This window comes from Bacillus rossius, chromosome 1, assembly GCF_032445375.1.
Source record: "Bacillus rossius redtenbacheri isolate Brsri chromosome 1, Brsri_v3, whole genome shotgun sequence".
NCBI classification, from domain to species: domain Eukaryota; kingdom Metazoa; phylum Arthropoda; class Insecta; order Phasmatodea; family Bacillidae; genus Bacillus; species Bacillus rossius.
This window is the reverse complement of record NC_086330.1, coordinates 268,500,873-268,528,445: the sequence shown is the minus strand read 5'-3', so window position 1 is coordinate 268,528,445 and position 27,573 is coordinate 268,500,873. Positions and strand designations below refer to the sequence as shown.

At 38.6% G+C, this 27,573-nt stretch overlaps 2 protein-coding genes across 2 annotated transcripts in view; one reads left to right on the top strand and one right to left on the bottom strand.

Moving 5' to 3' along the window:
- LOC134527588 (protein flightless-1) overlaps window positions 1-22,716 on the bottom strand; it is a 126,866-nt gene extending 104,150 nt beyond the window's left edge. Inside the window, exons 1-3 of the mRNA XM_063360405.1 lie at window positions 22,568-22,716; window positions 19,229-19,339; window positions 6,023-6,261 (exon numbers count right to left, since the gene is read on the bottom strand). Of these exons, the coding sequence (XP_063216475.1) occupies window positions 6,023-6,261; window positions 19,229-19,339; window positions 22,568-22,630 (413 nt within the window). The 5' untranslated portion in view covers window positions 22,631-22,716. The remainder of the gene's footprint in view (window positions 1-6,022; window positions 6,262-19,228; window positions 19,340-22,567) is intronic.
- A 190-nt stretch (window positions 22,717-22,906) lies between these two features.
- LOC134527586 (solute carrier family 25 member 3-like) lies at window positions 22,907-25,492 on the top strand. Its single transcript, XM_063360404.1, has one exon. It carries the CDS (start codon window positions 23,076-23,078, stop codon window positions 24,150-24,152), a length of 1,077 nt encoding a protein of 358 aa, XP_063216474.1. The 5' UTR covers window positions 22,907-23,075; the 3' UTR covers window positions 24,153-25,492.
- The last annotated feature ends 2,081 nt before the right edge of the window (window positions 25,493-27,573 follow it).

Here is a 27,573-nt window from a genome sequence, read left to right as displayed (position 1 = left end):
GATTCCAAATTTGCCGATGTTGTTCGCTCAGGGACTTCAACGAAAGGCGGTACCCGAAAACTAACCAAAGAGTGGTTCTACAAACCATTATCTAACGGCGAAAAGGTTCTCCGAACATGGATGGTGTACTCGCCTTTGAAGCAATCCTTGTATTGTTTTTCTTGCAAGCTGTTTGGCAATTCCGGCTCTAACTTCGCATCTGAAGAAGGATTCAACAAATGGTAGAAGCTAAATCCAAGAATAGGAGACCATTAAAATAGCCTGGGCCATGAACAGAGCTTCTTGAAATGGAAGGAGTTGGAAGTTCGCCTGAACTGTAAAGCAACCATCGATCAGAAACAACAAGAAGTTTTCGAAAGTGAGGAGAAGAAGTGAAGGGATGTACTGTACAGGTTGCTGAATATTATCCAGTTCTTAGCCAAACAGAATCTGGCCTTCAGAGGACATCGAGAAGACATTCGAGGAGATGATAGTGGCAATCGTGGGAACTTTCTGGAGTTAGTGCACCTCCTAGCTAAATACGACCCTCTTCTAATGGAACACCTGATAAAGATAAAGCTGGGAGCAAGAGTCTCAGTTTCGTATCTATCTCCAGAAACCCAGAATGAATTTATAAACTTACTGGGACAGCAAGTTCGATCCACCATCATCCGTCGTATTCAAGAAGCTAAATATTATTGCGTAATCTTCGACAGTACACCAGACATCTCCCAGAATGACCAAATGAGCCAAGTTCTGCGATATGTACATATCGAAGGAGAAAAAGTCGCCGTGGTGGAATCTTTCATTGACTTCTTCGAACCAAAAGGAAAAAATGCAGAAGATGTCAGCAACGATATAATCGCGAAGATAACATCAGACGGACTGGACATACAGAATCTGAGAGGACAGGCTTATGACAATGCTGCCACAATGTCAGGGATCCACAATGGAGTTCAAGCCCGGACTAAAACACTGAATCCGAAAGCTATATTCGTTGCATGCACAAACCACTCACTAAACTTGGCTGGGGTACACACTGCTTCTGAATCAGTGGATTCCGTGACGTTTTTTGTAACTCTGGAGAAGCTGTTTGCCTTCTTTTCCGCATCAACTGTTCGATTGAACGCTTTGGTTGCCATCACAGGTCAAGCAGTAAAACGAGTCACTGAAACGCGCTGGAGCGCTAGACATGTAGCTGTCAAGATGATTAAAAATAAGTTTGAGGTAGTTCTTGAGGTACTGGAACAATTAACAGATTCATCTGAAACTTCCAAAACAAGATCGGTAGCCAGTCTTCTCCTGACAGCCATGCAGTCATTTAACTTCCTAACTTTTCTTGGCTTTTGGGCTGCAGTGCTACCTGAAGTAGATGACGCACAGATTTACCTGCAGCAACGAGGACTAAGTGTGGATAAGTGTGCTCAGAAACTCTGCGCTTTGAAAACCCTCTTAGTGGAAAGTAGAGACCGTTTCGTGCAAGAAGCAATTGACTTTGCTAAGAATCTCTGCGAAAAACTCGGAATCGAACTCAATACGAGAATTCGCAGGAAAAAACGCATGCATGGCGATGAATCTTCTGAAGATGCAGCTTTGTCTCACGAACAGGAAATCCGTCGAGAGATTATCGCATCATTCGACAAGATCATTCAAGAAATGACGACTCGATTCAAGCAAATTCAAGAAATATCGGACAAGTTCGGATTTTTGATGCCAGCGAAACTTTTGGACAGCAAGTTCGAGTGTGATCTTTCCCATGTATTAGAAGACATCGACAAGGACGAGTTTCAGATGGAGCGGAAGCGTCTTCAGCAGTTTGTTGTTTTTGCCTGTTCTGAATCAGAGGAAGATATAAGTGGTAAAGGACCACTGGAGCTCCTCCAGTTCATTCAAAAACTGAATCTCGGAATTTCGGTTCCAAATATAGTCATCTTGATTCGTATATAAGTATTTGAATTTGGCGATTAGTGTTGCAAGTTGTGAGAGAAGTTTTTCGAAGTTGAAGCTAATAAAAAATTACCTCAGATCTACTATGAGCTCCGCTAGACTATCAAACTTGGCTATATTGTCGATTGAACAAGAATTGGCTGCTAATATTGATTTTGACAAAGTTATTTCTGACTTCGCTGTTCATAAGGCCCGTAGAATCCGCTTGTAAAACCACTCATCCTATTTTAACTTCAATAAAAGGTACCTCATTGCATGTGAAATTTAATTTTAATTAAGCACCTATAGAATGGGGGCGGCAAAATTGGTCTCCCGCCCCAGGCGCCGAGATGGCACGCTACGCCACTGTCCTTGGCATCCCATGACACCCACGATGCACAAAATTCTCGTTCATGGCGCAGTAATTATAAAAAATGCATTGTTACCAATTGGATAACTTTCTGAAGAAGCCGCAGAAGCACGCAACAAGCACTTCCGGTCATATCGACAAGATTTCGCACGAAAATTTTCTCGAGAAAACTGCAATAGAGACATCTTTAACCGCCTACTTTTAAGTTCGGACCCGTTAATGAGTTGTAGAAGGAGAATAAAAAAGAGGAAGCTAAATTCTTAGCTACCTGAAACCCTAGAAATGCTGTTGCCTGCCGATCCAAACCCAAAGTGTTCTTCAGGAAGTGACTAAGAAAACTTGTTTTTGGATAATAGTGTTTGATTATTATTATTTGTATTAAGTATTACCTAGGGCTTATATTAACTGTATCTTTTTATAATTTGTTTTTCATCTACCTACTTTGTGACTGCAGAACATGTTCATCTATCTATCTATTATTCATAGGGCCAAAACCACATTATATAGTGATTAAAAAAATATATATTAATATAATTCTTTATATTTTTAAAAAAAAAAAAATCATGGTTTCATTTATAATAAAAAAATAATTAAAAATATAAATAAAAAATATAATATATTATATATATAATAAAAATAATATATATAATATAAAAATTGAGGCAACACTTTCTTACTATGTTGTAGATAAAAATAACCCTTGAAATGCATTTGCTATCTTTCTTCAGAAAACTATTAAATCTAGGTTTCCGTTGTACACAACAGTAAAAGAAGTCATTATTGCAACGGTACTTGACCCACGCTTCAAAAACATTTATTGCAAGATAATGAAAAACCAATTTTCATTTATTATTTATTTATTATTTTTATTATAATTAAATTCAGGTTTTATTTAGTTTATTTATAATTTGATATATATTTCATTTATTATTTAATTAATTATTTTATATGAAAATTCATTTAATTTTGTTATACATGCATACATTTATTTAAGTGATCAATTGGCTTATATACCCTATATTGTTTTAATTATTTTTTTTTTCATTAAAACTTTGGTTTTGTTTAAAAAAACATTTTTTAATCATAAATACAATTGGTTTGACTTAGTAACATTTTTTAGAGTACATTAAAACAAAAAAATAATTTTGGCCGTGTAGATCGTTGAAATACCCGTATGTGCGCTGTCAGCGCTTGACAACCCCCATTCCACGTCCCTTTGCCGGCAGGGTGCAGATAAAGGTTTATGTGGCAATGTGTTTACGTTTAGCTTTTTGCGAGTGTCTAGTGTGGTACGCAGTTCAGGCAATGCTACCAGCTGGATTTCTCTTGATTTTTATTACTATCGGTTGACAATGTTTGCTTAGATTTTGAAGTCCGATTTGGTATATTTTCTGGCTTGAATTTGTGAACTAATATAATGAAGGAAAAACCCTCCGACCTCAGCGTTTGAACATGGTAGTCGGCTCACCCTCTCCCCGTACCGTGCGCTGTGGCTGATCTCGGATCCTGCTTGTACTTTTTAACAATCACGTTATCTGCTTCATTTTAACAAGAGTAAAAATATATTAAAACTGTCAGCAAATTGATTAAAACCTTTATTTGTCCGCAAAACAGGGCACAACACTGGCCCGCCAGTTGTTTTCATTCAAAACGTGGCTAAAGAACTTGTATGGATCAGGCTGAAAACATCCGGCAATACGTGTAGGTTATAAGGAATCTTGCTATGAATTGAGATGTTATGTTTTTCGAGTAGATATACACAGCGACCGCCCGCCTCGACTTGTTTTAACTGCCGCAGCGATGTTTATTTTGACAGCTCAAGCAATTATCTTTTCCCGTGGGTTGACAGAAAAAGGTTGCTTCACCCAGCATAAAAAAAAAGCTACGCCACTTATTCCCCACGCAGGAAACACACTGGCTGCCGTCTGTCATCCCCCGCATTTCCCCCTTCTTTTTTTCTAACATTCCATGTCTCGCCTCTCGCGCGAACAATAACGAAGCGACCATGCATTGGGCCGTTTTATGCTTTGTTTGGTGACAGCAGCTTGATTTTATTCGGTATATTCCTTTTCATATGACCCTTGCTATTAAAATACATTTATATTTAAGTTTGAAAGCTTGTAAATTCCTTGCCAGAGATGACTGAACTCGAACTTGGTGTGAAAAGTGCCATATTTTGACATACTCTTTTTTGGGCGTGTTTGTTGGGGAGGGAGGGGTCCGAAAATATTTACAACGATCTTACCCCTCCCTCACCGCTTTAGTACCCCATTCATAAGAAACCAATTTTACGGGAGAAAGGAGGGTGAAATGAGCATTTTCTCACTGAAGGTTTTTCAAAGGAGAGCGAAGTTGGGGTGTTATAAGGGAGGACACTAGATGGTTTGTGTCTGGGAGGGTTGAGCTAGCCTTGAAGAATGTTATCGAGGGGAGGGAGGGGTGAGCTTATGCGTCATGAAGCCGCTGCCGCCAGCCAGCCGGGCGAGCTTAGTGTGCGCCCACTCGCGTTGCAGAACCTACCGCTGCCATATTTTTAAAGGAAATGTCCCATTTTTTTTTTTGTTATTTTTACATGAACATTATTGGAATTATTAAAGCCGACACAAAAATACGCTGTGTGTTAAAACTAACAGATTTTAATGATCTTTCATTTCATTTTTTTTTTCCTTCTGATTTTCACATTTTGGTAAAAATGTCCAAGCTTTTGACGGTTCCCGAGAATGTTTTCGTAAAATCACTGCTTCGTTAAATCCAGGGTTCTAGTGTATTTAACTACGGCAAGCAGAAAACGTACATGTAAACTAAACAGTACAAATAAATTGTCTTTTGACATATTTTCTTGAGAGGTGGCCTGTAGGGCGGCGGACTTGTCATGAAGGTTGAAGTGGGTTTAAAGCAAAGCCGTCTAGCATTGTGAGTGACAGCATCCTGCCATTGTACGGCTGGTTTCTTAGCGAGTAGCGGTTTTAAAGGGGGAGGGGGGGTTGAAATCAACTGAAATATCAGAAAACATCTATTACGACCCCCCCTCTATTAAGACCCTATTCCTGGGAACCGTGAGGGGTCGTTTCAGAGAGGTTTGACTGTATTTAGTCGACGCTCACACACCGCGTGCTGTTTCAACCCCAGTGTGATAGCAAACAGAATAAACTATAATTTTTCAGCACGAATGAAAGGATGCTTCACCAATTTTAATTTCTTATTACACTTCAAAAGTACTTGCTAGTTTGAACCACTAACATGACTCAACACTTTCACAATTTTATATTTTTAAGGAAGTCACACAACTCAAACAAGTTTACTTCACCAAGGATCTGAATTCAATTCCAGAGTCCTTAAAAACTGGCATAGTAATGTTTTTTAAGTTGAAACTTACATCAGTTTAAGATCATAACTAGATAGGAAAAGATTTCTTTGTCAGGGCAACTATGGTCAATCTGTCATCACTCATCCAAGAGAATCTGCATTTTTTTTTCTAACTGAGCTAACAGCCCAATATTTTACAATGACAGTTAAGCCAGAGAGTTTTCTTGCAGTGGTCTATTTTTATTGCATTCAGTTATTATTCATTAACAACTTGTCTATAAGTTCTGAATCTTTAATAGTTCATTGGATCAGATTTCTCGAAATATAAAAGATGGTGATAAATGTGCAAGCTGGGGAGAAGTGAGGCTCAACACGTGCAAGCTGGGCAGAAGTGAGGCTCAACACGTGCAAGCTTGTTTAGAGACTGTGCAGTTGACCGACCGGTTGTGGCTGAGGTTGAGCACGAGCAGGGCCCGCGCCCGCTCCAGCCCCTCGGGAACCTCCTTCAGGTTGTTGTGGCTCAGGTCGAGCGTCGTCAGCTCCTCCAGCTGGAACAGCTCCGCCGGCACGCCCGAGCTCTTCACCCGGTTGTGGCGCACGTTCAGCGTGCGCAAGCACGTCAGCTCCGTCAGCTCGCCGTGCAGCCGCTCCAGGTCGTTGCGTGTCAACGACAGGTGTTCCTGGCCGGCACACATCGGAATTGATGGATGAATTAGGGCTTAATTTCTGGTAGATTTCAGAGTCAACAGAATGAATGGCTAAAGTGGGGAAACAGGAGTGCACTCAAAAAACTTACTAGCTCAGGACAACATTCACTATGTTCCTCACTTGCCAAAAATCTGGGTGTGACACCACCGGGTATTGACCTGGATGATCTTGGTGAGTGGCAAAGTGATCTGACCACTTTAATATTTTGACAGGCATTGGAAGAAATCAATTACTAAATATGAATGAATGGAATACAGCTTTTTTAAAATTAAATTAGCAATTTTCGGAAGATTTGCTCAGAATCTATTGTCACCAATCTACCAAAAGCTTAAACAACATTGTCACAAATTTGGTGACTTAATAGCCATGAATCAAGCAAGGCAAAAAAATTATGTTGATGAAAACACAAAAATGTTGCCATGATGCAAAATATGTTTTTAACATACAAAAACAAAAAAAGTTTAGAAGTCACCAATTTCAAATTCATAACTTTTAGTAAGACATTCCATATGGAAACAACTTTTCTTGTTTACTGTCAATCTACACTGACTGTAGTTCATAATTCACTAGTGGTGAATTTTCTAAGCAGTTGATTTTAAAGATGAACATTATATTAATCATCTGTAAGTTTTAATGTCTTGGAATTTGGGTCATTAGAGATGATGAGAGAAGTGAATTGATGGAGAGACCGGACAGGGGAAAACCACACTAGCTCAATACGTGCTCCACATTTACCACTGGCAAAATATCTGGCTTCGTTCCCGCTGGAAATCCAACTGTGAGGCGAGTGACATGACCACTCGACCGCAGTGACCCTGGCAGATATTGGACTGGCAACGAAGAGAAGCTGGTTTAAGTCCTGGTCCAGCCACCCTCATTTCTCCCCTTCTCAAGGAACAAGTAGGTACTGCATTAGTGTTTTCAGGAATCCATGGCAAACTAAATCAGGATTGATGGACCATGATCCACACAAGAGCCCTCTTGAGTGTGAGTGCAGTGTTTAACCACTTTGCTCAGTTTGAAAACTTGATAGTTTAACTAAAGTCTCTGTATCGTATGCCATTTTGATGTTTTTTTTGCCATTACTTTTATAAAGGCCTATTTAAAACTCTAATTCTCTACCTTCCTTGCATTTGTTGTTCTGACACAAATATTTTCCTCATTCACTTAGTGTCATATTATAGGTGTAAAAAGTTGCACAAGTGATGATAATTACACAACTACCCATGATATACCCATGTATAAGATGTTTGTGGCAAAACATCAAATGCAATGTCATATCAAGTAAATTTTATAACTGCCCTTTATAAAAATAATGATGAAAAAATTAAAAATTCAACATGCTGTGCAAAGCCAAGCCTAAAATGGTCTTGGAACATGCCTGTTTGTGATACCATAGCATTAGGAAGCAATTGTTTTGACACTTATAAGGATTTGGCAGTGTTTTGATCTACCATATGCTAAAGCTACTCACAAATAAACCTAAAACCTTTTTGTTTATGTTTCATTCGAGTTCTATTCTAATTAATTGCAGTTTAATTGTGTAAGCAAATGCAGTTCATTCATAACTTTTAATTTTCAAGACAGCGAAAAAAAAATAGACCCCTGGAGTTGGAGGATGCATTAAAGGAAAAATTTGGATTATTTGGTTTACGATGTTCAAGTCATCAAGTAGAAATGCTATTCCAATGTTATGCACCACAGTATTCGAGTTTGTACCTGATTAAAACAATTTAATCACGTGGAGTGCTACGAATAAACGTATTTTTGAAATATTCTTCGTTCATTTGTATGGTCAATACAATATGGCAGCGAGTGTAGGTGTGCGTCGATGTCGGTGGAGTTAAATTTTAAAAAAAAATGTTTTAACTAAACTAGCATCATTGTAGGGTGGAGATTGTAGTAGTGTGTGTACTTGAAAAGTATAGGCAGTGGGACAAATAAAGGCGAGGCAGGCATAAGGAGTGGAAGTGCGTGAAAGGTAAAACTTAGTAGCAAGCAAGTAGGAAACTAGGTTAGGGATGTGTGGGGTGAACTGTAAGGGTTGCAGGAAAGTGTGGAGGAAGAGGAATAGTGGTATTCAATGTGATATGTGCAACGAGTGGTTTCACTTTGCTTGTGGAGGTGTGACGGAGGGGGTAGAAGGTCTTGAGAATGACGAATGGGTTTACAAGAAGTGTTGCGCATGAAAGTAAGGTAGGTAAAATGCTGAATGTGCGAAGGATGGGGGGAGTCAATTGCAGGTGATGGGAAGGGAGTCAAGGCAGTCGGATGTAACACAGGGTAGGGAATGGTTGTGGAATATATTCTGTGAGATGTTAGTTAAAGGAGGGGAGATGCAGAAAGAGGAGGAAGCTAAGAGAAAGAAATGGAGAGAGGAAATCTTACAGCATGTGGAACAAAAAGAAAATGGAAAATTGAAAAGATTATAAGAGTATAGGACAGATAGAAAAGTAATAGACAAGAGTTAATAAACTTGAGCAGAAAGTTGAGAACTTAAAAAGGGCCCTAGCTGAAACGGAGGCCAGGTATACTAGGAGCAAAGTGTAGGTGTCTGAGGAAAGGAAATAGATGGGGAGGTGGTGGGATGATCAGACAAGGATGGGGACCTACAAAATGAAGTAAACCAGCTGAGAGCAGAGTTGAAGGTGAATAAAATGAGAGAAAATGCTATGTTGAGGTAGCATACGGATATGGTGAGGAAGCTAGAGTGAGAGATCAGCAGATTGAAGAGAATAAATGGCACTTTAGAAGAGGAAGTGAAGGTATAGAAGCATAGAGAAAGGTTGGGGAGGGGGGGGGGGGGGGGGCAAAAAACAACATTAGTCAGGAAGAAAGGGTAGAAGAGGTTGAAATACGGAGTAGAGTTTGCGATAAAGTGGAGGCAAACAAAAAAAGTTGGGCTGAGGTGGCTACTAAGCAGAGTGTATACAGGCGGACAGAAAATGTCAGGGTACAAGAAGAGACCAACAAAGGGGACGGAACTGGCAGGGAGACGGGAGCACTGTTCGGGGTCTCGCTCCAGTATGTAGAGGTTCATGGGGCCTACAAGGCAGTCAGAAGTGGAGAGACAATTGCGGATGTACAGGGAAGGGCAAAGGAGTGCAATGTGGAAGGTGTGAAGAGGGTGGTGGTGCATGCAGGTAAAAATGACAACAGGGATGGAGGGCTACAAAAATTCATAAATAATATGAGAGAAATGCTACCTGAAATCAGGCGAAAAACCAGTAGTAGTGAGTGAGGTGTTACCCAGAAGGGGAAATGATCTAGGAAAACTGAATGCTGCAGAGGCCATCATGAAGAGACAGTCCCAGATATGGGGAGCAGATTTTGTGAGTGCCAGGAGCAAGATAAACAGGTGGTATATGGCTAAATACCAGGTCCATCAAAACAGAGAAGGTGTGGGAATATTAACACAGGTGTTCGAGGAGGGGCTGAAAACAAGAAGTAGAGAGCACAGAAACTGGCAAAGCGGGAGGTCACAGGCAGGACACAGATAGGAGTAGAGTTGTAGGGGAGTAAAGAGGAGGAGGCAGGGGGGAACGGTTGTAATGAGGTGGATTGGTGGGAAAGAGAGTAGGATATGGGGTAGAAAAGTTGAACAGGGCAGAAGAGGGGCTGGCAAAGGTAGGATTATGTGGGAAAGGAACGCATAATGGTTGGAAAGGAACAGAGTCATGAAGGGGAAAATAAAAAAAATGTGAAGTAGCAACAATAAATTGTAGGAGTATATATAGGAAGGTTGACATGTTCTGGAGCAAGGTAGAAGCATATGGGGCTGATATTATTGTAGCGGTTGAGACGTGGTTGGATGAATAAATAGGGTATGGGGAACCGCAGAGGGCTAATTATGAGTTATTTAGAGGGGACAGAAACAAATGAGGGAGGGATAATGGCAATTGTGTGGGCGGGACTGATTGGAAAGGTTGAATGGGTGCGGGAGTTAGTGCAAGTATTGGAATTACGAATTCGAGGCTGGGAAAGGAAAGATGAGAGAAAGTGGGGAAAGCATTGGGTAGAGCAGACAGAGCAGGGGCAGAGACATTCTTAATGGCAGAGTATCACAGGTCAAACCCCGTCAATCTTTACGGGGTTCAAAGAAAAATGGATGGACCTCAGAAACATACTGGGGTGGATTATGCGGAGATGCAGGAGGCTGCATGCTAGGGCCCAGATGTTATGAAGGGAAGGGCTAAAAGCAGAGATGGAGCTGGGGAAGGAAATGACAAAGGAGGCAAGGAATGCATACAGGGAAAGGCTGATGGATGAAGGGGGTGGGGGGAATTGGCCAGATCTGTATCACTATGTCAGAAGAGTAAAGGGGGAGGAGGGGCTACAAGTAATGAGGGGGAGAGACGGGCAGGAGTGTGTGAGGGATCTGGAAAAGGTGAAATTACTACAGGAGCAATACCTGTCTGTTTTTGTGGAGGGGGAGGTATGGTATGGAGCACAGGGTGAGAAGCCAAGGGGAGAGAGAGACCTGGAAATAAAGATAGAAAAAGTGATAAGGGGGGTGGGTAGGCTAAAGGGGAGGAAGGCAGCTGGTCCCAATGGTATAGGAAACAGCCATCTCAAATTAGAGGGGAAGGAGGTATGTAGATACTTGCATGTACTATACACGCAGTCACTGAGGGAGGCACAGCTGCCAAGGCAATGGAAAAAAACAGAGGTGGTGCCTATTTTCAAGGGAGGTGGAGATGAGACAAAACTAGAAATTTACAGACCTGTCAGCTTAACATCGAGAGGAGAAAGGTGATGGAAATACTGATAGTGAGGTATATGGTGGGAATAATTGGAGAGCTGGAATGGATGGATGAGATGCAACATGGCTTAAGGAATGGTTCTTCTGAGAGATGCAGATGGCTAGACTACTGGAGGACTTGGTGGAAGCAATAGATAAGGGCAAACAGGTAGACACAATCTTTATTGATTTTGAAAAGGTGCATTCGATAGGGTGCCACACAAGGTGATGGGGAAGGTGATAGATTGATGGAGGAGAGTAGGGTGGTGAATTGGACAGGGGACTGCCTGAGGGATAGGAAACAGTGGGTGAAGGTGGAAATGAAATGGTCAGAAGAGGGGGGTGTGACATCATGGGTACCACAGGGGAACATTATGGGATCCCTACTATTCCTAATCATGATGAACGATGTTGGGGAGGAATTGGATAGCAAACTGAGAATGTTCGCTGATGACTGCATGATCTATGAAACTGTGGGGGAAGCTGCACACCTGCAGAAAAACTTGAAGAAGCTGGAAGTTTTGTCAAGAGAAAATGGAATGGAGATAAATAACAAAAAAATGAAGGTAGTCATATATACAAAAAGAAAGTTTGTTAAGCAAATATATAGTTGGAAGGGGCAAGAGATTCAGGAGGTAGGAGAATACAAGTACCTGAGAGTAACCCTATAGTGACCTAGGTTGGGGAAAGCAAGTGCAGCAGGTGGTAAAGAAGGGGAGGAAAGGGCTGGGACTGATTGCTAGGTCACTGAAGGGGACACGACGGAGAGTAGAGGAGAAGGCGTATTCAATGTTGGTGATGCCAATGCTTGAATATGCAGCGGCAATTTGGGACCCATACCTAGCGATAGAAATTAAGGAACTGGAAAGGGTGCAATGTAGTGCAGTTAGATGGGGGATCGGTATGTGGTGGAGGAGGGAAAGGGCGAAGGGTGAGACGCAAAGGCCATCTGTGATGATGAAAGAGCTGGGGTGGGACATACTTCATAGCAGGAGAAAAGTAGAGGGATTGGTGAAGTTTTTAGGTTAATCATAAAATTAATTAGGTAAAGTAAAAAGTCTAGTTTTCCTAGGGCAGTTTAGTATTACAATCATTGTAAGAACAACAAAGCAAAAGGTTTGGAAAAGATAGGTCACGTAAATAACAATTTTTTTTTGTTTAAATTGCTTTATGGTAGGAATATTGAAGAAGTTGTCAAGAGGAATAGGGTGATTTGGACAGTAAGATTCACATGCTTGTCTAGCAAAAGATATGTTTCATGAGGAAATTACATTAGGGTAGGTAGGTACAGAAAGTAATATATCTTCGGTATCGTGTCCAATACTATAATAGGTAGAGTCAAAAGTGGATCCAGAAGGGGGGGGGGGGGGGGGGGGGGCCACGGGGGCACGTGCCCCCCCCCCCCCCCCCCCCCCCCAGAAGTTTAAAAGACGCACTGGATAAATGAGTGCATGAAATAAATTTTTATGTAATTTAATGAAAATATGTTTATGTAGTTTACATTTTACGGTACTTATTCATTAGAGCCGCACATCAAAGTTTCTTCTAATAATCAATAATCTCGATTCAAGGTAGTACAAGTAGTTCCAGCTAACGCCGCCAGGGATTGCTAGGAACTGTTGGGAATGGCCAAGAATGTTCCAGGATCCAGGCAGAAGGGATAGTATCTACAACCTAGGGCAGGTTATGTGGCTTATTGAGTTACCATCTCGCCCAACAGCATTTTAGTATTTTTATTTATGCGTTAGTTTATATTTAGTGCTTTAATTCATTGCTGTCAAGATGAATAATAAGAACAAGAGGAGACAACTGGGCTTGGATTCTTTTTTCTGCAAAAAATTGAAGGTAAGTGAATCCCAAAATTTTATAGGGCTGTGTATGTACTTATTTTCATTGTGAGACTTTGCAATAACAATAATTACTATCTAAGTTCATACCCACGAAAGGTAATCACTATGATGAACGGAAAATTAATTCCAAAATACACAAGCCCCTCGAAGTAAAGCGGTTTGATTAGCGGTTTTAAAGTAACTACGCCAATTAATTAGGGCATAATTTTAAGTAGCGCAACTATAGATTCAAAGTAGTGCTGTTTTCTTTTATGATAATGTTTATTTCTGTGCGCACAAAATAGCAAAATCATGTGTGTAGTTAATACAATGCAACGAATAAATGTGACGAATCAACTAACAATATTTTGCTCTTTCCTTTGTAGCTATTCGCTTCCTTAATTTTCATTCCGTGTTTAGCCAATGTTTACAGTACGCCACTCCATCTACCACATCAGTAACAGCTCTGGTGAGAAAAACAAGAAGCTTTCAGTGCTATTTTACCTCACGCTACCAGATCGCTGTCATTTCATTTCAGATACGTACACATTTAGAAAGCAGATGCGGGAATTACATTAACAGGTGTATTAATTAATTAAAGTAAACAGAAGTAAATTAATAAAGCAATTATTTTTTACTTTATATTGCTTCTTTATTAAAATATGTTATTTTGAATTCGGTTATTTTTTGTTAAAATATTATTTATTTTGCGCCTACTTAGGAATGTTGGCCCAAAACCCAAGTGGCCCAAGCCGTTATTATGTGAACAATGTGATACGCGAATATTTTTAAATTTAATTTCAGGCTATTCAAAATTTAATTTAATGTCATTAACATGTCTTTCGATATAAATTAGTTTTGTAAATTGGTTTAAACGGGGAAAAGTGTTTTGATTTAAATGGTAGTCAGTTATCATTTACCTAATAGAAAAACGAATTATTTTGATTAACATGCAATCTTATTGGAAAACATATTTGATTAGAGCCGTTTTAATGAGTGCTCTGTTTTCTTGAAATGGATTAGAATTAGAGCGTTACTTCGAGAGGCGGTTGTATACAAAAATCAAGCCATTTCATTGAAACATTTTGTAAACTGTGGTTAGCCTTAAAATGCTTTGTACCACATTTTGATTCTTGGTTCAAAACTAAACTTAAATTTCATTGTTGTGTTTTATTTTTAGGGCATAGTAGAAGAATCAGAGAAGCACGAAGTTAATGGCAGAACCAATTTCCTCCAAACCCTCGAATAAAGAGGATGGGATTAAGCCTACAACTTCCTCTTCTTTGTTTACTAGTTCTCAATCTACTTTAAGTAAAACAGACCTGATTAGTAGTGAGGTGCCAGTGCCAGCAATTTCGTGGCAAGATCGTGACTTTGGATATCTTTTGGACAGTAAAGTGTTTCAATTTCACTATCAAATAAAGACATATACCAATGGATGAAGAACTCGTGGGTACCTCCAACTGACTACAACTTTCCTTTGATTCTTAAGGAAAAAAAGAATAGGTCATTTCAGTATAACTGGTTGAAACTCTATCCATGGCTCGCGTATAGCAAAAAGCTTAACGGAGGATTGTGTAAAAGTTGCGTACTCTTTGGACGATCTGAGGGTGGTACGAATGATGTTCATTTAGGTAAACTGGTTGTAGAGCCTTTAAGTACTTTCAAAAAGGCAACAGAAACTTTAAAACATCATTCGAACCCCAAATACCATAAAGCAAATGTAGTAGCAGCCAAAATTTTGTAATGGTGATGGAGGGAAAATCTCATGATGTGATTTGTCAAATCAGAAGTGCAGAAAAGGCTCTTGTCGAAGAAAACAAAAAGAAATTGATACCTATCATAAAAAGGTAATATTTTGTGGTGTACAAAATATTCCACTTAGAGGACACAGGGATGATGGAGACTTAAAAACAGAGGAGTCATCCTATGGAGAAGGGAATTATAGGGCTTTATTGAAGTTTCGAGTAGATGCTGGAGGAAAGGACCTATTGTCACATATAGAGTCATGTAGAAAAAACAGCACGTATATAAGAAAGACCACTCAAAACGATATAATCCAGTGTTGTGGTGAGGTAATAACAGACAAAATTGCAGCTAACATTAAGAATGCAGTATATTTGAGCTTGATTGTTGATGAAACAACAGATAATTCTATTAAGGAACAAGTGTCTGTCTGTATTCGCTATTACGATCTTGCTATTATTCCATTAAAGAAGACTTTATAAGGTTTGTTGACGTTGTAGACCTCACTGGCGAAAACATTTGCAGTACAGTATTAAGATAACTTGCCAAATTGAACCTGGACATTCGTAACTGTCGTGGACAGGCATTTCGGTGGGTCAAATATGAGTGGAAAGTTTAAAGGCGTTCAGGCTAGAATAATGCAGCTAGAGACGCTGGCCCTCTACACTCACTGTGCTAATCACAGACTTAATTTGGCTGTAAGTAAAGCTTGTACGGTGCCCAGCATAAGGAATGCTGTAGGGGTGATTTCTTCAGTAGCAAACTTTTTTCGTAAATCCGCTGGGAGAATTCATGTATTAGACCAAGAAATGGGAGACAGGCTGAAGAAAGGGAAACATACTCTTAAGGAACTGTGTGAAACAAGATGGATTGAACGGCATGATGCTGTACTTACCTTTCTAGAGGCTCTCCCTGTCCTACCGTCAGTACTACAAGCAATAGCCCAAAAATCTTCTGAAGGGAGCAATGCATTTGCATTGTTACATTGCATGCTATCATCGGAGTTTATCATCTCTGTTGTTGTTCGAGGCGATATTTTAGGGATCACTTTACCCCTGTCTCGAAAATTACAGGCTGAGTACATGGACGTATTCAGAGCAATGCAACTAGTCAATGACACAATATCAAGCATCCTAGAGCACCGATATCACAGCAACAAAAAGTTTAAAACTGTCTTCGAAAAATGTCAAGAGCTAGCTCATGATCTAGGGACTAATATTAAAAAGCCAAGGGTAGTGAAATTGCAAAGAAACCGATCAAATGTTGAGGCAGAGTCTGATGAAGAGTATTTTCGAATCAGTATTTACGTACCATTCTTAGATTATCTAATCTGCGAACTCACTTCCAGATTTCCAAAATCACAAATGACGCGAATTTCCGATCTAAACAAACTTATGTCACCAGACTTTGGAGAGGACTTCGAAGATTCTGTTCTGCGTGGAGTTCAGCTTTACCGGGGTGATTTACCTTGTTTTTCTGCTGTGAAGGGAGAGCTGAATATTTGGAAACAAATGTGGTTATCTAAGCCCGATGATATGCCAAAACATCCTGCTCAAGCATACAAACTGGCAACAGATTTGCCAAATCTAAGAGTACTTTTTCAGATCATCTGCACTCACCCAGTCACATCCAGTACAGCAGAACGTTCATTCTCAACACTTAGACGACTTAAAACTTACCAAAGAGCCACAATGACTGAAGAGAGGTTAAACGGACTAGCACTACTACACATACACCAAGATCTTGTATCTTTGAAGACAGCTGAGGAATTTCTAGAGGTGTTTGCCAGAAAGCATAAAAGAAAACTATCCCTAAGACTAGATTAAATTTGTATGTAACAATTAAACTACTCTTGTATAATTTATTGATGTCCTTATCATTTTATTAAACATATAAGTTTTATAAAACTGTAAATGGTATTTATATGGCTACCCGTTAACATTAAAAGAAAATTCTGTTGGAGCTTCACCGGACGCTGTTTTTTTTTTTTGGGGGGGGGGGGGGGGGGGATAATTCCAGACTCCAAGTGCCCCCCCCCCTCCCTGAAGTAAATCATGTATCCGCCCCTGGGTACAGTTGAAGTATACAACTTTATGATACCAGAGTTTCAATATAAGTTAAAAATAAATAACATAAATGTGGTATTGCAAAATAAAAACCATGTAGGATTTTAGTGTAGAATATTATATGTTATGTAATGTATGAATACTATCATGTCCTATATTAGAATACCCGTGACATTACAATAATATTAGAAAATTAATATTTTGGTTATAAAAAGTGATATTGCCAAATATACTAAACTGGATGGGATTGTAGTATATTGTGAGTATATTACAATACTTTGGGTAATATCTCTTCAGTAATATGTTGTATAGTAGAATAGGTAGGGCTGTAGTGTAATTATAACATGATACCAGAAAATTAGTTTCAAAGAAAAGTATTTTGTGCAAAACAAGCATGTGAATATTACCCACCCATAAACCCTCATATTTGTGCGCTTTTCCTTAAGAGTGTAGATGTGGTAATGGCATCAGTGCCACCATCATCAATATTGTTAAGGTATTACACTGTTCACTACTCCCAATTTCTAAAACTAAAATTATTTTAAAAAAATGGAAAGAACGATGAAGCAAACATTTATATGTATTTATATTTATGCTATAAAATTTACACATAAATATTTAGAAAAGGTAATACTGTATTAAAAATTTCTCAATGTAATTGAAATTCCACTTAAAAAAACAGTTGAAAAGGTAATTCTAAAAAAAATCTGAAACAAAAAAAAACTGTTTTGCAAAAAAAAAAAAAAACACCCAAAATGCTTTAATTTACCTCCTGGCATGTTTTCAAATCAATCTCTTAAGAGAGAATATACCAATATTATAATGTTTCAACTAGTGGTTAGGTTAGATGTATAAATTACAAATACTTCATATTGTGAAAATGGTCAGTTGAGTACGGTAAGAAACATTTAAAATTCTTCAAAAAGTGTGGATAGTTGGTTTGGTTAGGTAGGTTACATTAAAATTTCTGTAAAATCATTGCCATTTTTTTAATATAGCTAACTTAACCTTTCCAATTGTTCTCATAATTTTACGGTGTTTATAATGTACCTAGCTAAACCTTATCACTTGTTAAAATGGTAAACTACTGAAAAAAACCATTTGAACCATCACAATGCTCGGTAAATATGTAGTGTATGGATTAGCGTCAAAAAATTTTTTAAAAATTTGAAATAACTTTCATTATATGCTCTTTTACGTCCTCTTTTCATTACAGCCTGCGGAGATAAGAAATTCCAATTACTTTTGGAGATATCGCCGTTCTTATTTTGCAATACAAGACCTATGTAATCATTCGACAGTTGCATTTTATATTTTGCCGTGTGTGCGTGAATGCCTAAATAACAGAAAAATTTCCATTACGTAAGGTTAGTTACATTATAAATACTTCAGAATAAATGGAAATTAAAAATAATATCAATTAATTTTACTTGTATAGTTTTAAGTATAATGTAACTGACCTGACCTAACAAAACAGGAAAAAGGTAGATTAGGTCAGGTCAGCTACATTATAAATACTTTGAAACTGAACGGACATTAAAAATAATAAAATTAATTTTAATGGTTGTTTAGTTTTAAAGTATTTATAATGTAGCTGACCTAACCTAACAAACCGGGACAAAGGATGAACAGTAGGAACTCACGTAATTTTCTTTTTACATGATGTAGTCGTTCAAGTGGGAGACTTAAGATGCACATAAAGTTCTGCCATTCCAGATTACACCCGAACAATTCACCTTCAGCCAACTTCGGGATTTGTTTTATTTTAGCGCAGGAAAAATGAATTCAAACATTAAAAGTGGTCGGTTAGGTTAGCTACATTAAAACACTTTAAAACATTATGGATGGTTAGTAAGGTAAGTATAGCTACATTAAAATAAACAGAGAAAAATAAATATTAATAAATAAACCCGAGGTTGGCCGAAGTTGAATTGTTCGGGTGTAATCGGGAATGTCAGAACTTTATGTACATCTTAGGTTTCCCCGTTCACGTACGTCGCAAAAAAAAAAAATCATACTTGTAAATAAGCAACAATAAACGCCGTACGAGTGCACAGGATGAAAATTAAAAAATTCAATATCTCCTCAAGTATTTGGAATTTCTTATCTCCGCCGGGTTTAATGAAATGAGGAAGTTAAAGAGCACAGAATAAAAGTATTTTCGGAATTTTAAATTTTTTTTAACAAATTTCGCCCAAATATGAAAATTAAAAAATTCAATATCTCCTAAAGTATTTGGAATTTCTTATCTACGCAGGCTGTAATGAAAAGAGGACGAAAAAGAGCATATAATGAAAGTTGTTTCAGATTTTTAAAAAAAAATTTGACGCTAATTCGTACACTACATATTTACCCAATGCTCTCTTAAAGATTGATTTGAAAATACTTCAGGAAGTAAAAACAAGCATTTCGGGATATTTACTTTTGGAAAAGAGACTCTCCTTCTGAATGACAGTTTTAAAATCCTTAGCTGGATTTCACTGTATGTCACTTAAAATTAAGAAACAACTCACCTCTATTCACCATTAACAAAAAGTTACTAAGCAAGATAACTTACCAATTTGAGTAGTTTCCCCAACTCCTCCGGTATATTCACCAAGCCTGTCCGGTCGAGTTTGAACCATTGTACGCCTGTCATGAGCCGAACAGCCTCCGGAAATCTCCCATCCTATCAAGACACACACCCACCTCTGCTCCGTCATTATGATAAAAACAAATACATTACCATAACACTCTCCCTGACTGCCATGAGCAGGTGTGTAAAAGCATTCACACAATACTGCATAAACCCTTAAATGTACAGTTCCTTGTGAACAATTGTACACACTCACCTAGGACAGGGACAGGAATCGGCAATGGCTTGTAGTAAGGAACTATTCCAGCACTGGTCCAGTGTGATATATGAAAACCATGGAAAACTAAACTCACTATGGCCGGATCCAAATTTTAACCCAGGTCACTTGTTATAACAATAAATCTTACCATCATCACGTCACTTTATTACAATTGTATTTACTGAAACGCATGTCACAATTGTACAACACACGACTCTTAATCGGGAAGACTCAGTTTTTAATCTTGTTCCATTATTATTTTTGATTCCATCAAAATAAGGGAAGTAAAGGTAATTCTTCCCACCAGGTATTTTGTGCATTCACAGCAATAAATATAATAATAAATAATAATAAATAATAATAATAATGAATAATAATAATTATAACAACAATAATAATAATAGGTATATGTTTGATAGAAATGTGTTGTATGCCTTACAGTGCAGTGGTATGAGGCATATTTGGGCAAAATAAGGGGCGAAAGAAATATTTTGTAAATTCATTTATATTTTTACACAACACAACTTTTGTAAAAATTATTTTTAATTACAGAACACCAAAAGAAAACGAATTATAACAACAACTTTATACATTATTTAGCATAGGTATGTATTAAATTACCAAAAATAACATAACAAAATTTACCAAGAGTGTAAACATATATTAGATTATAATTTTATGGCAAATAGCTATACTAGACAATTACCAAGCGACGCTGAAACCTGTGGGGTTTTCGAGGTTGAATTGAACTGAACTGACTATTACGCTCACAACTGGGCTTTCACCCGGTAGCATGAAGTCCTCCCTTTTCACTCACTTCCCCCCCCCCCCCTCCCATAGCATTCTCCTTAGATCCTTTGCATCTTTCACCTCTAGCATCTCTTCATCCAACCCATTCCACTCCCTTCCTGTCCTGCCAAGAAAAGCATTCCTACCCCTTTCCGTTCACCTACAGTCCCTCTTGAGCTTCCAACCGTGATCTCTCGGCCCTTTATACCCACCTTTGTGTAGCCTAGTCACCAACTGCTCCCAGCCCCCTTCTCCCTTTAACACCTTATACAGTCTGACTGACCTTCCCACCCTAGCTTCTTTATCCTATCAGTCGGACTATGCATTTCCCCCTCTTGCCCTTCCCTTCTCTTTCACATACCCATCAACCACCTCGCTGCTCCACGCTGCACTTTCTCCAGCTTCCTTACCTCAGTCACTAAGTAGGGGTTCCCGATCACAGCTTCATACGCCATCATGGCCTCATCGATGTGGAGTATGCCTTCTCCCTTACCCTCCTCCCTGCCCCTGTAGGATCCTTCCAAGCAGCCCCAGTGACCTCCTACCCTTACTCACACCTGCTGAACCTGTTTTGCCGCCCATCCCAGGTTATTTTCAGTGTTGTTAAGTAACGAATTACAAGTAATCGGATTACTTGTAACGATTACTTTTCAAGTAATTTATACTTGTAACGAATTACATTTAAAAAAAGTAATTCGTACTTGTAATCGGAATACATAAAATTAATTGTAATCGATACATTAAGGTAATCGATACTTTATATTTACTTGCCGTTACTTTAATTCTCGGAACGTATAATGAATACAATTAAGAACAAGAAGTTCATACACTTTTGTATTAGTAAAGTTTATAATTTTACGCTTGTAGTGCTACGATCGTATGTACAACATCTATGATCAAAATTGAAGATCCATAGTGACTTGCAGTGTCTCCAACATTACCCTATCCTAAAATCTGATTTCTTTAAAATTTAACACATAGCTACCGTCAAGTGCTCCTGTTGAGCGTCTTATTAGTGTTGGTAAAGATGTTTTTACCATCAAGAGAGGGAATCTATCTGATGAGAACTTTAAAATGCAATTGTTTCGTAAGGTCAATTCCAAAATTTAAATAGTGTTACTTTTATTACATGTAGCTACTTGTATGAAGACTTTTGACGTTATTCAAACAAGTTTGTACTCAAATATTAATTTAATTAAAGATAATAAATTTGATCATTACATGAAATCATTTTTTTAACAAAACATATATGTATGTATGTTTATTAATGTATCAAAGTGTAAAAACATTGAATCGTAGGTCAGTTTTAAAATGGTAGCGGAAAGTAATTGTAATTGTAATTGTAATTTTACTGATTACTTCTATATAAAGTAATTTTTACTTGTAATTAGTTACATTATCACCACAGTAATTGTAATTGAGCCCAATTACTTTTTCCGAGTACTTTTAACAACACTGGTTATTTTGTAGGATCACCCCCAGGTACTTATACTCTTTGGCCTCCTTTATCTACTGCCCCTTCCATATATACATTTCCCTTGTTACGTTCCTCTTCCTCGTGAACATTACCACCTTCGTCTTTTCAACATTCAGCGACATCCCATTCTGCTCCATCCATTGTTCCAGTCTGTTCAAGTCACCTTGCAGATATACCCCTTCCCCCACCATCTCATACACCATGCAATCATCCACAAATACTCTCAACCTGGTCTCCATCTCCTCTTCAATATTATTAATCATTACTGTGAACAACTGGGGGCCCAACACACTGCGTTGCGGATGTCACTTCCCCCTCTTCAGACCTTTCCTTAACACACCCCCCCCCCCCCCCCCCTCTCACTCTACCCGTCAGGAAGTATCCTAACCACTCTCTCATCCTTCACCATCATCTCTACCTTCTCCATTTGCCTCTTGTGAGGTACTCTATCGAATGCCTTTCCAAGTCTACGAAAATTGCATCTATCTGCTTCCCCCGTCCCCCATTTCCACCAGATCCTCCAGCAACGCCGTCATCTGTGTTTCACTCGAGAACCCTCTCCTGAACCCATGCTGTCTATTGTCCTGCCAACCTAGGTCATTCATTACTCCCACCATATAACTGCCTAGCAGCCTCTCCATTACTTTCCCTACACAGGACGTCAGGCTGACTGGTCTGTAATTACTTGCTAAATTTACGTCCGAAATACTAATTGTCAGTCAGCTCATTCAATTGGTTAATTTCCAAAGAGTGTTAAGGTACATAACTTTTACTGACATGGCTGAAAATTACTCACGCTAAAATCATTTCGAGTAAAATCAACACCTCGTACAAAAGGAAGAACACCTGTATTCGCCATTTTTTATGACAGTTCTCACAAGTTGAATTAACAACACAAACACACTACGCTTTCCGAAATTTAGTTCATTTCGCTCAATTGCTGGGCAACTTACTCAATGCATGTGTGATCAGTATTCAAAACAGTTTTTAACACATTAAAGAAGCATAAAGAATTTTCATAAATATTAAAATTAGGTTTTGTATTATATTTATGAACAATAAATTTTGTTTAATTAATAATTTTACAAAAACAAATGTACCTCTTACAGACATTTCTTGTTGCATAATTGGCGACACTGATTCTTTCTTGACCCTAGAGGTGTCGTTAATTGCTAGGATCTTTTCCTCGGGCAGGGGTTTTACCAGTATTAAAATTTAGCAGCTTTCATGTCTGTGTAAGTAGGTGCATTATTTTTGTTTGTGAGTTGTACATTGTTAACATTAAATTATCATTCTAGTTAACGATGTGGCAGTCATTGTGGGAATCGGCTAAGAATAATCCCTTCGGATCGCCATTCAATACGGCTCGCTGCGAACCTCTGAAGGCTGGAGAGAAGTTGCTGGTTGCACGCAGAAATGTGGACGCAGCGAATGCAGTTACAACCCCAGAAGATAGCTGTGAGTTTGGTTCCAATAAGTACTTTATGTTATGTGGAGTCGGTGGTATTTTGTCTTGCGGTATTACACACACGCTTGTGGTCCCCCTCGACTTGGTGAAATGTAGAATTCAAGTTAACCCCGAAAAGTACAAAGGAGTGTTCAACGGCTTCAAAGTCACGTTAAATGAAGATGGCTCCAGAGGCTTGGCCAAGGGCTGGGCACCCACATTCATTGGGTATTCCATGCAAGGGTTATGCAAGTTCGGTTTGTATGAGTTTTTCAAAGTGTTGTACTCAGACATGCTGGGTGAAGAGAACAGCTACCTCTGGAGGACATCGCTTTACCTCGCCGCATCTGCATCGGCGGAGTTCTTTGCAGACATTGCTCTCAGTCCGATGGAAGCAGCCAAAGTCCAGATCCAAACCAAGCCAAACTTCGTGAGCACGCTGCGCGAGGCCGTGCCCATCATGCTGAAAGACGAAGGCGTGTACGGCTTCTACAAGAGCTTGGTGCCGTTGTGGATGCGGCAGATCCCCTACACAATGATGAAGTTTGCGTGCTTCGAGCGGACGATCGAGCTGCTGTACAAGTACGTGGTGCCCAAGCCACGCGCTGAGTGCACCAAAGGGGAGCAGCTGGTGGTGACGTTCGCTGCAGGCTACATCGCCGGCGTGTTCTGCGCTATCGTGTCGCACCCGGCCGACACGGTCGTGTCCAAGCTGAACCAGGAGAAGGGCATCAGTGCGATGGGCGCGGCAAAAAAGCTGGGCTTTGGGGGCCTGTGGAAGGGTCTTGGCCCCAGGATCGTGATGATCGGCACGCTCACGGCTGCGCAATGGTTCATCTACGATGCTGTGAAGGTGTGGCTGCGTCTTCCGCGGCCGCCCCCGCCCGAGATGCCGGAGTCCCTCAAGCAGAAGCTCGCGGCCAAGGAACAGTGAAGCATGTCGCAGACCATCAAACATTGCTTCAGGGACGTAGTAAACCTGTTAATTTCGGGCCGTTAACATTTTAGGACAAGTTCTATTTACAGCACTCTTCCCAAGGAATTCTCAACATTGAATTTATCTAAGTTCAGTGTTGTAAGTCACTTGGCTGTAGTTCTACTGCATTTCTGATGGTATTTTGTTTCGGAAATGTTCTGTGTAATTTCAGGCATGTTTACTCATTTAGAAACCAGTTTTCTAATTGCATTTTTCAATCTTCTGCATTCTTGTTAGCTGGAGGTAAGTGTCTACCTGCAGTAGCCATAGGCAATCATTTCTTGGAAGGAAGGGTAGAATATTGGTTGGGCGAGCATAGTTTTGGCTGATTATTAAACTGGAAGCTGGTAACTTCATGAAATGGTGTGTGTTTCTCAACTTTGCTACCATGGGACATTTACAGGAATCCAGATAGTGTACTCTGTTTGCTCCTAGCTTACCAATGCAGGTTGTACAAATTTGTACGCTACATCAAATTTGTCAAGTATTTATTTTTCAATTATATAAAAAAATTATTACACTTATTATAACTGATTCAAAATTCATTTGGAACAGTTTTAATTTTTGTTACCAGCTGCTAAGGAGGATGAAGATACATAATAATATAATAATGTGAATTTAACATAAATTGTACATCTATAATCAAGCTTAATGATTTTATAATTTTATGTAGCAATGCTACTATGCAAGCTGTAACTTAACGTTTTCTTCTGATGAAGTTGCAAGTAGAGCATAATGAGATTTGAGTAGATGTCAAATGTTCTATAGTTAAGTACTAAACAGTTGATCAAATGCTCTTATGAGATTGGGTTTTTTTTGTGCTGTTCTTTAATTGTAAGGGTGTATTCTTTGTCAATACAATAAGGGTCAGTTATTTATTAAAAGATAGTACCATAACTCCTCAAATACTTCAAGGCTGGATGAAAGTGACTAGTCTTTTCATGAAAGGTGGCTATGGCGATCCTGCATTGTTCTTTGCAGCAATTTGAAGTTCAATAAATAAATGCACTTTTCAAGGGTCCTTTAGGCTAAAGGGCCTTATGTATTCTGAAACAGCCTTGATGTAAACGTATGCATTCCTTTTTCTTGCATTTATTTTGCGCTATTAATTTGTTAACTTTTCTTCCATGTATAAAAACACATTTACTTACATTCCAATTTCTTTTTGATTCTGTGATGGTTTATTTATTAAATTCATCCTTTCATTGAGATGTTTGATGGTTGATACGCATTGTTGTTACTTAGGGATTAGTGTGTATGCTTGTTGAGAGATGTAAATAAAATAATTCACCTCTTAAGTGTCAGTCCTCATTTCTTTAATAGAAAATCCAATGCTTATGTGGCTTCCTGATTTAGTTTAGTTTATGCAACCATTTTATCTTAAGTAGTTTGTTGCTCAGAGATATTGGCCAAGTTATTTAAACAAAAAACTATAATACAGTGACAAAAAATTCATATATTTTAAATAATTACATAAGGGTAAAAGTTTTTCATCATGTATCCATTTATTCTTGAGCCTCATGGCCTGGTCCTGTATATATTAATCCTTTACTATATTACGCTTGCGGTTTTAAATTAGTACGCACACATAAATTTAATATCACAATACAAACACATTATGTTGGGTCTTGTGAAAATATTTTCATTTGTGTTAAAGTTGCAATCATAATTAATTTGGCATATGAGAAGTTTTTGTGTTAATTTAGATCTACCAAATTAAAACAGCAAGCATCATGTATCATAAAATCAAGGGATAAACTTGGATACATGATATGGAACTTTACCTGATTGAACACTCACAAACACCCTAGATAGAGGGGTAAACCCTCTGTCTTTGCTCTGATCCTGCTTAGAATCAGAGGTTTAGTTTTATGATAAATAAAAAATATATATACATTTATTGAAAACCAGTTCTTATACAAGAACATGAAATCTTAAATTTTAGGATTTTTTTGTAATGAAAGCCCAATAATTACATAGTTTTACAGATTATTTGTTGATGACAACCTTTCACAAGGTAGGTTTTGATTTGATAGTGTTTTGCTTATCACAACTATGATGAGTGATACAAGCACACTTGCACAAGGCAGGTAAGTGAAATTCAAGCAAAAACCTTGGCAAGTTAATCAAATGGAAGAATACTTTTACTTTGTTCTCAATTGGCCGTTGAAGCCACTTGGACCTGCAAACTGTGGTGGGTGCCAACTTCATTCTCATAAATATGAGTAGTGCTGAGAACAAAGCTACAACCCTCGCTACATGAGTGTGATGAGTAAGCGATCTGTCAGAGGACTACATACAAATAGCACATATTCTAATAGATGATGCATATCCTTGACACGGCTGTGTACTAGTGCTATGCAAAGATTGCTGATGAAGTTCATGAGCCTCGTTTATGCACTCAAATGTATTTTCACATTTTCAGGAAATTAAGTAGGATTGTTCAGTTATCTGTTTACATTTGTATGACTACTTGACCTTGCAGTTAATGATGGCTTGTTGTAGATTAAATTGTGTACAAATACTGTCTGCCCCAAATATTTTGGTGGCTGGCTTCCATGCTTGTGCGCTGGCGTATCGTAATCTAGTCTGCTCGGGCAGCTGATATTCCAGATGTTTTGCTGTATGCTGTCTGTTACAAAGATATTAGATATTGACTGTTGATCACTCCAAACATTTCCTGCAGCAATACGCGGTAGCATTTGCGAATATTGCTTTGATGTATGGATACTTGTGTTTGAGCACGGTTAACCCAGGTAATGCCGTTGAGGGTTGAGCAATGGTTGAACAATTCAGGACGGCCAGGAATCAATGTGGACCACTGGCTCACCACCCAGGAGCTTGACAAATTAGCTAACGGGCCAGATGTTACCACATAAGGTAATTAAATATTAGCAACTGGACTAAAATTGTATCTTTATTCTTAGGTATCACACTTCATTGCTTTTTGACAGATGATAGTTTTAATGTTATAATTTTTAATTAGATAATAACCATTTTTAATTTATTTTCACATTTTCCCTTATAAGAATTTATTTGGGTCATTTAATTAGCATAACAGCCATAATTTTAAAAATCATAATTTGTCTTAACTTTTCTCTAAATCCAGTACAAGCCATGCTTAAGTGTGTTAAACAAAACTCTATGCATTGTGATTTGATGTAACAAGTGTAACGTATATGAATTAAGTCAATGGTGGTGATGAGGGGTGATAAGATTAGAATGGAGTAGTGGCATCACTGGTGAAGGGAGAGGAACCAGCTCGCCGGGAAAGAAACCTGGACCTTTTGTGCGAGCGTAAACAATTTTTCTTGCAACTGCCTTAAGTTAAGCGAAAAAGTGCTTTTCTTCTCGGAGCCTGTACCTTTTTCCCCACGTT

Bases quoted from the DNA above. Each gene is read 5' to 3' on its own strand.
- LOC134527586 (XM_063360404.1), top strand. From the start codon at position 23,076: ATGTGGCAGTCATTGTGGGAATCGGCTAAGAATAATCCCTTCGGATCG.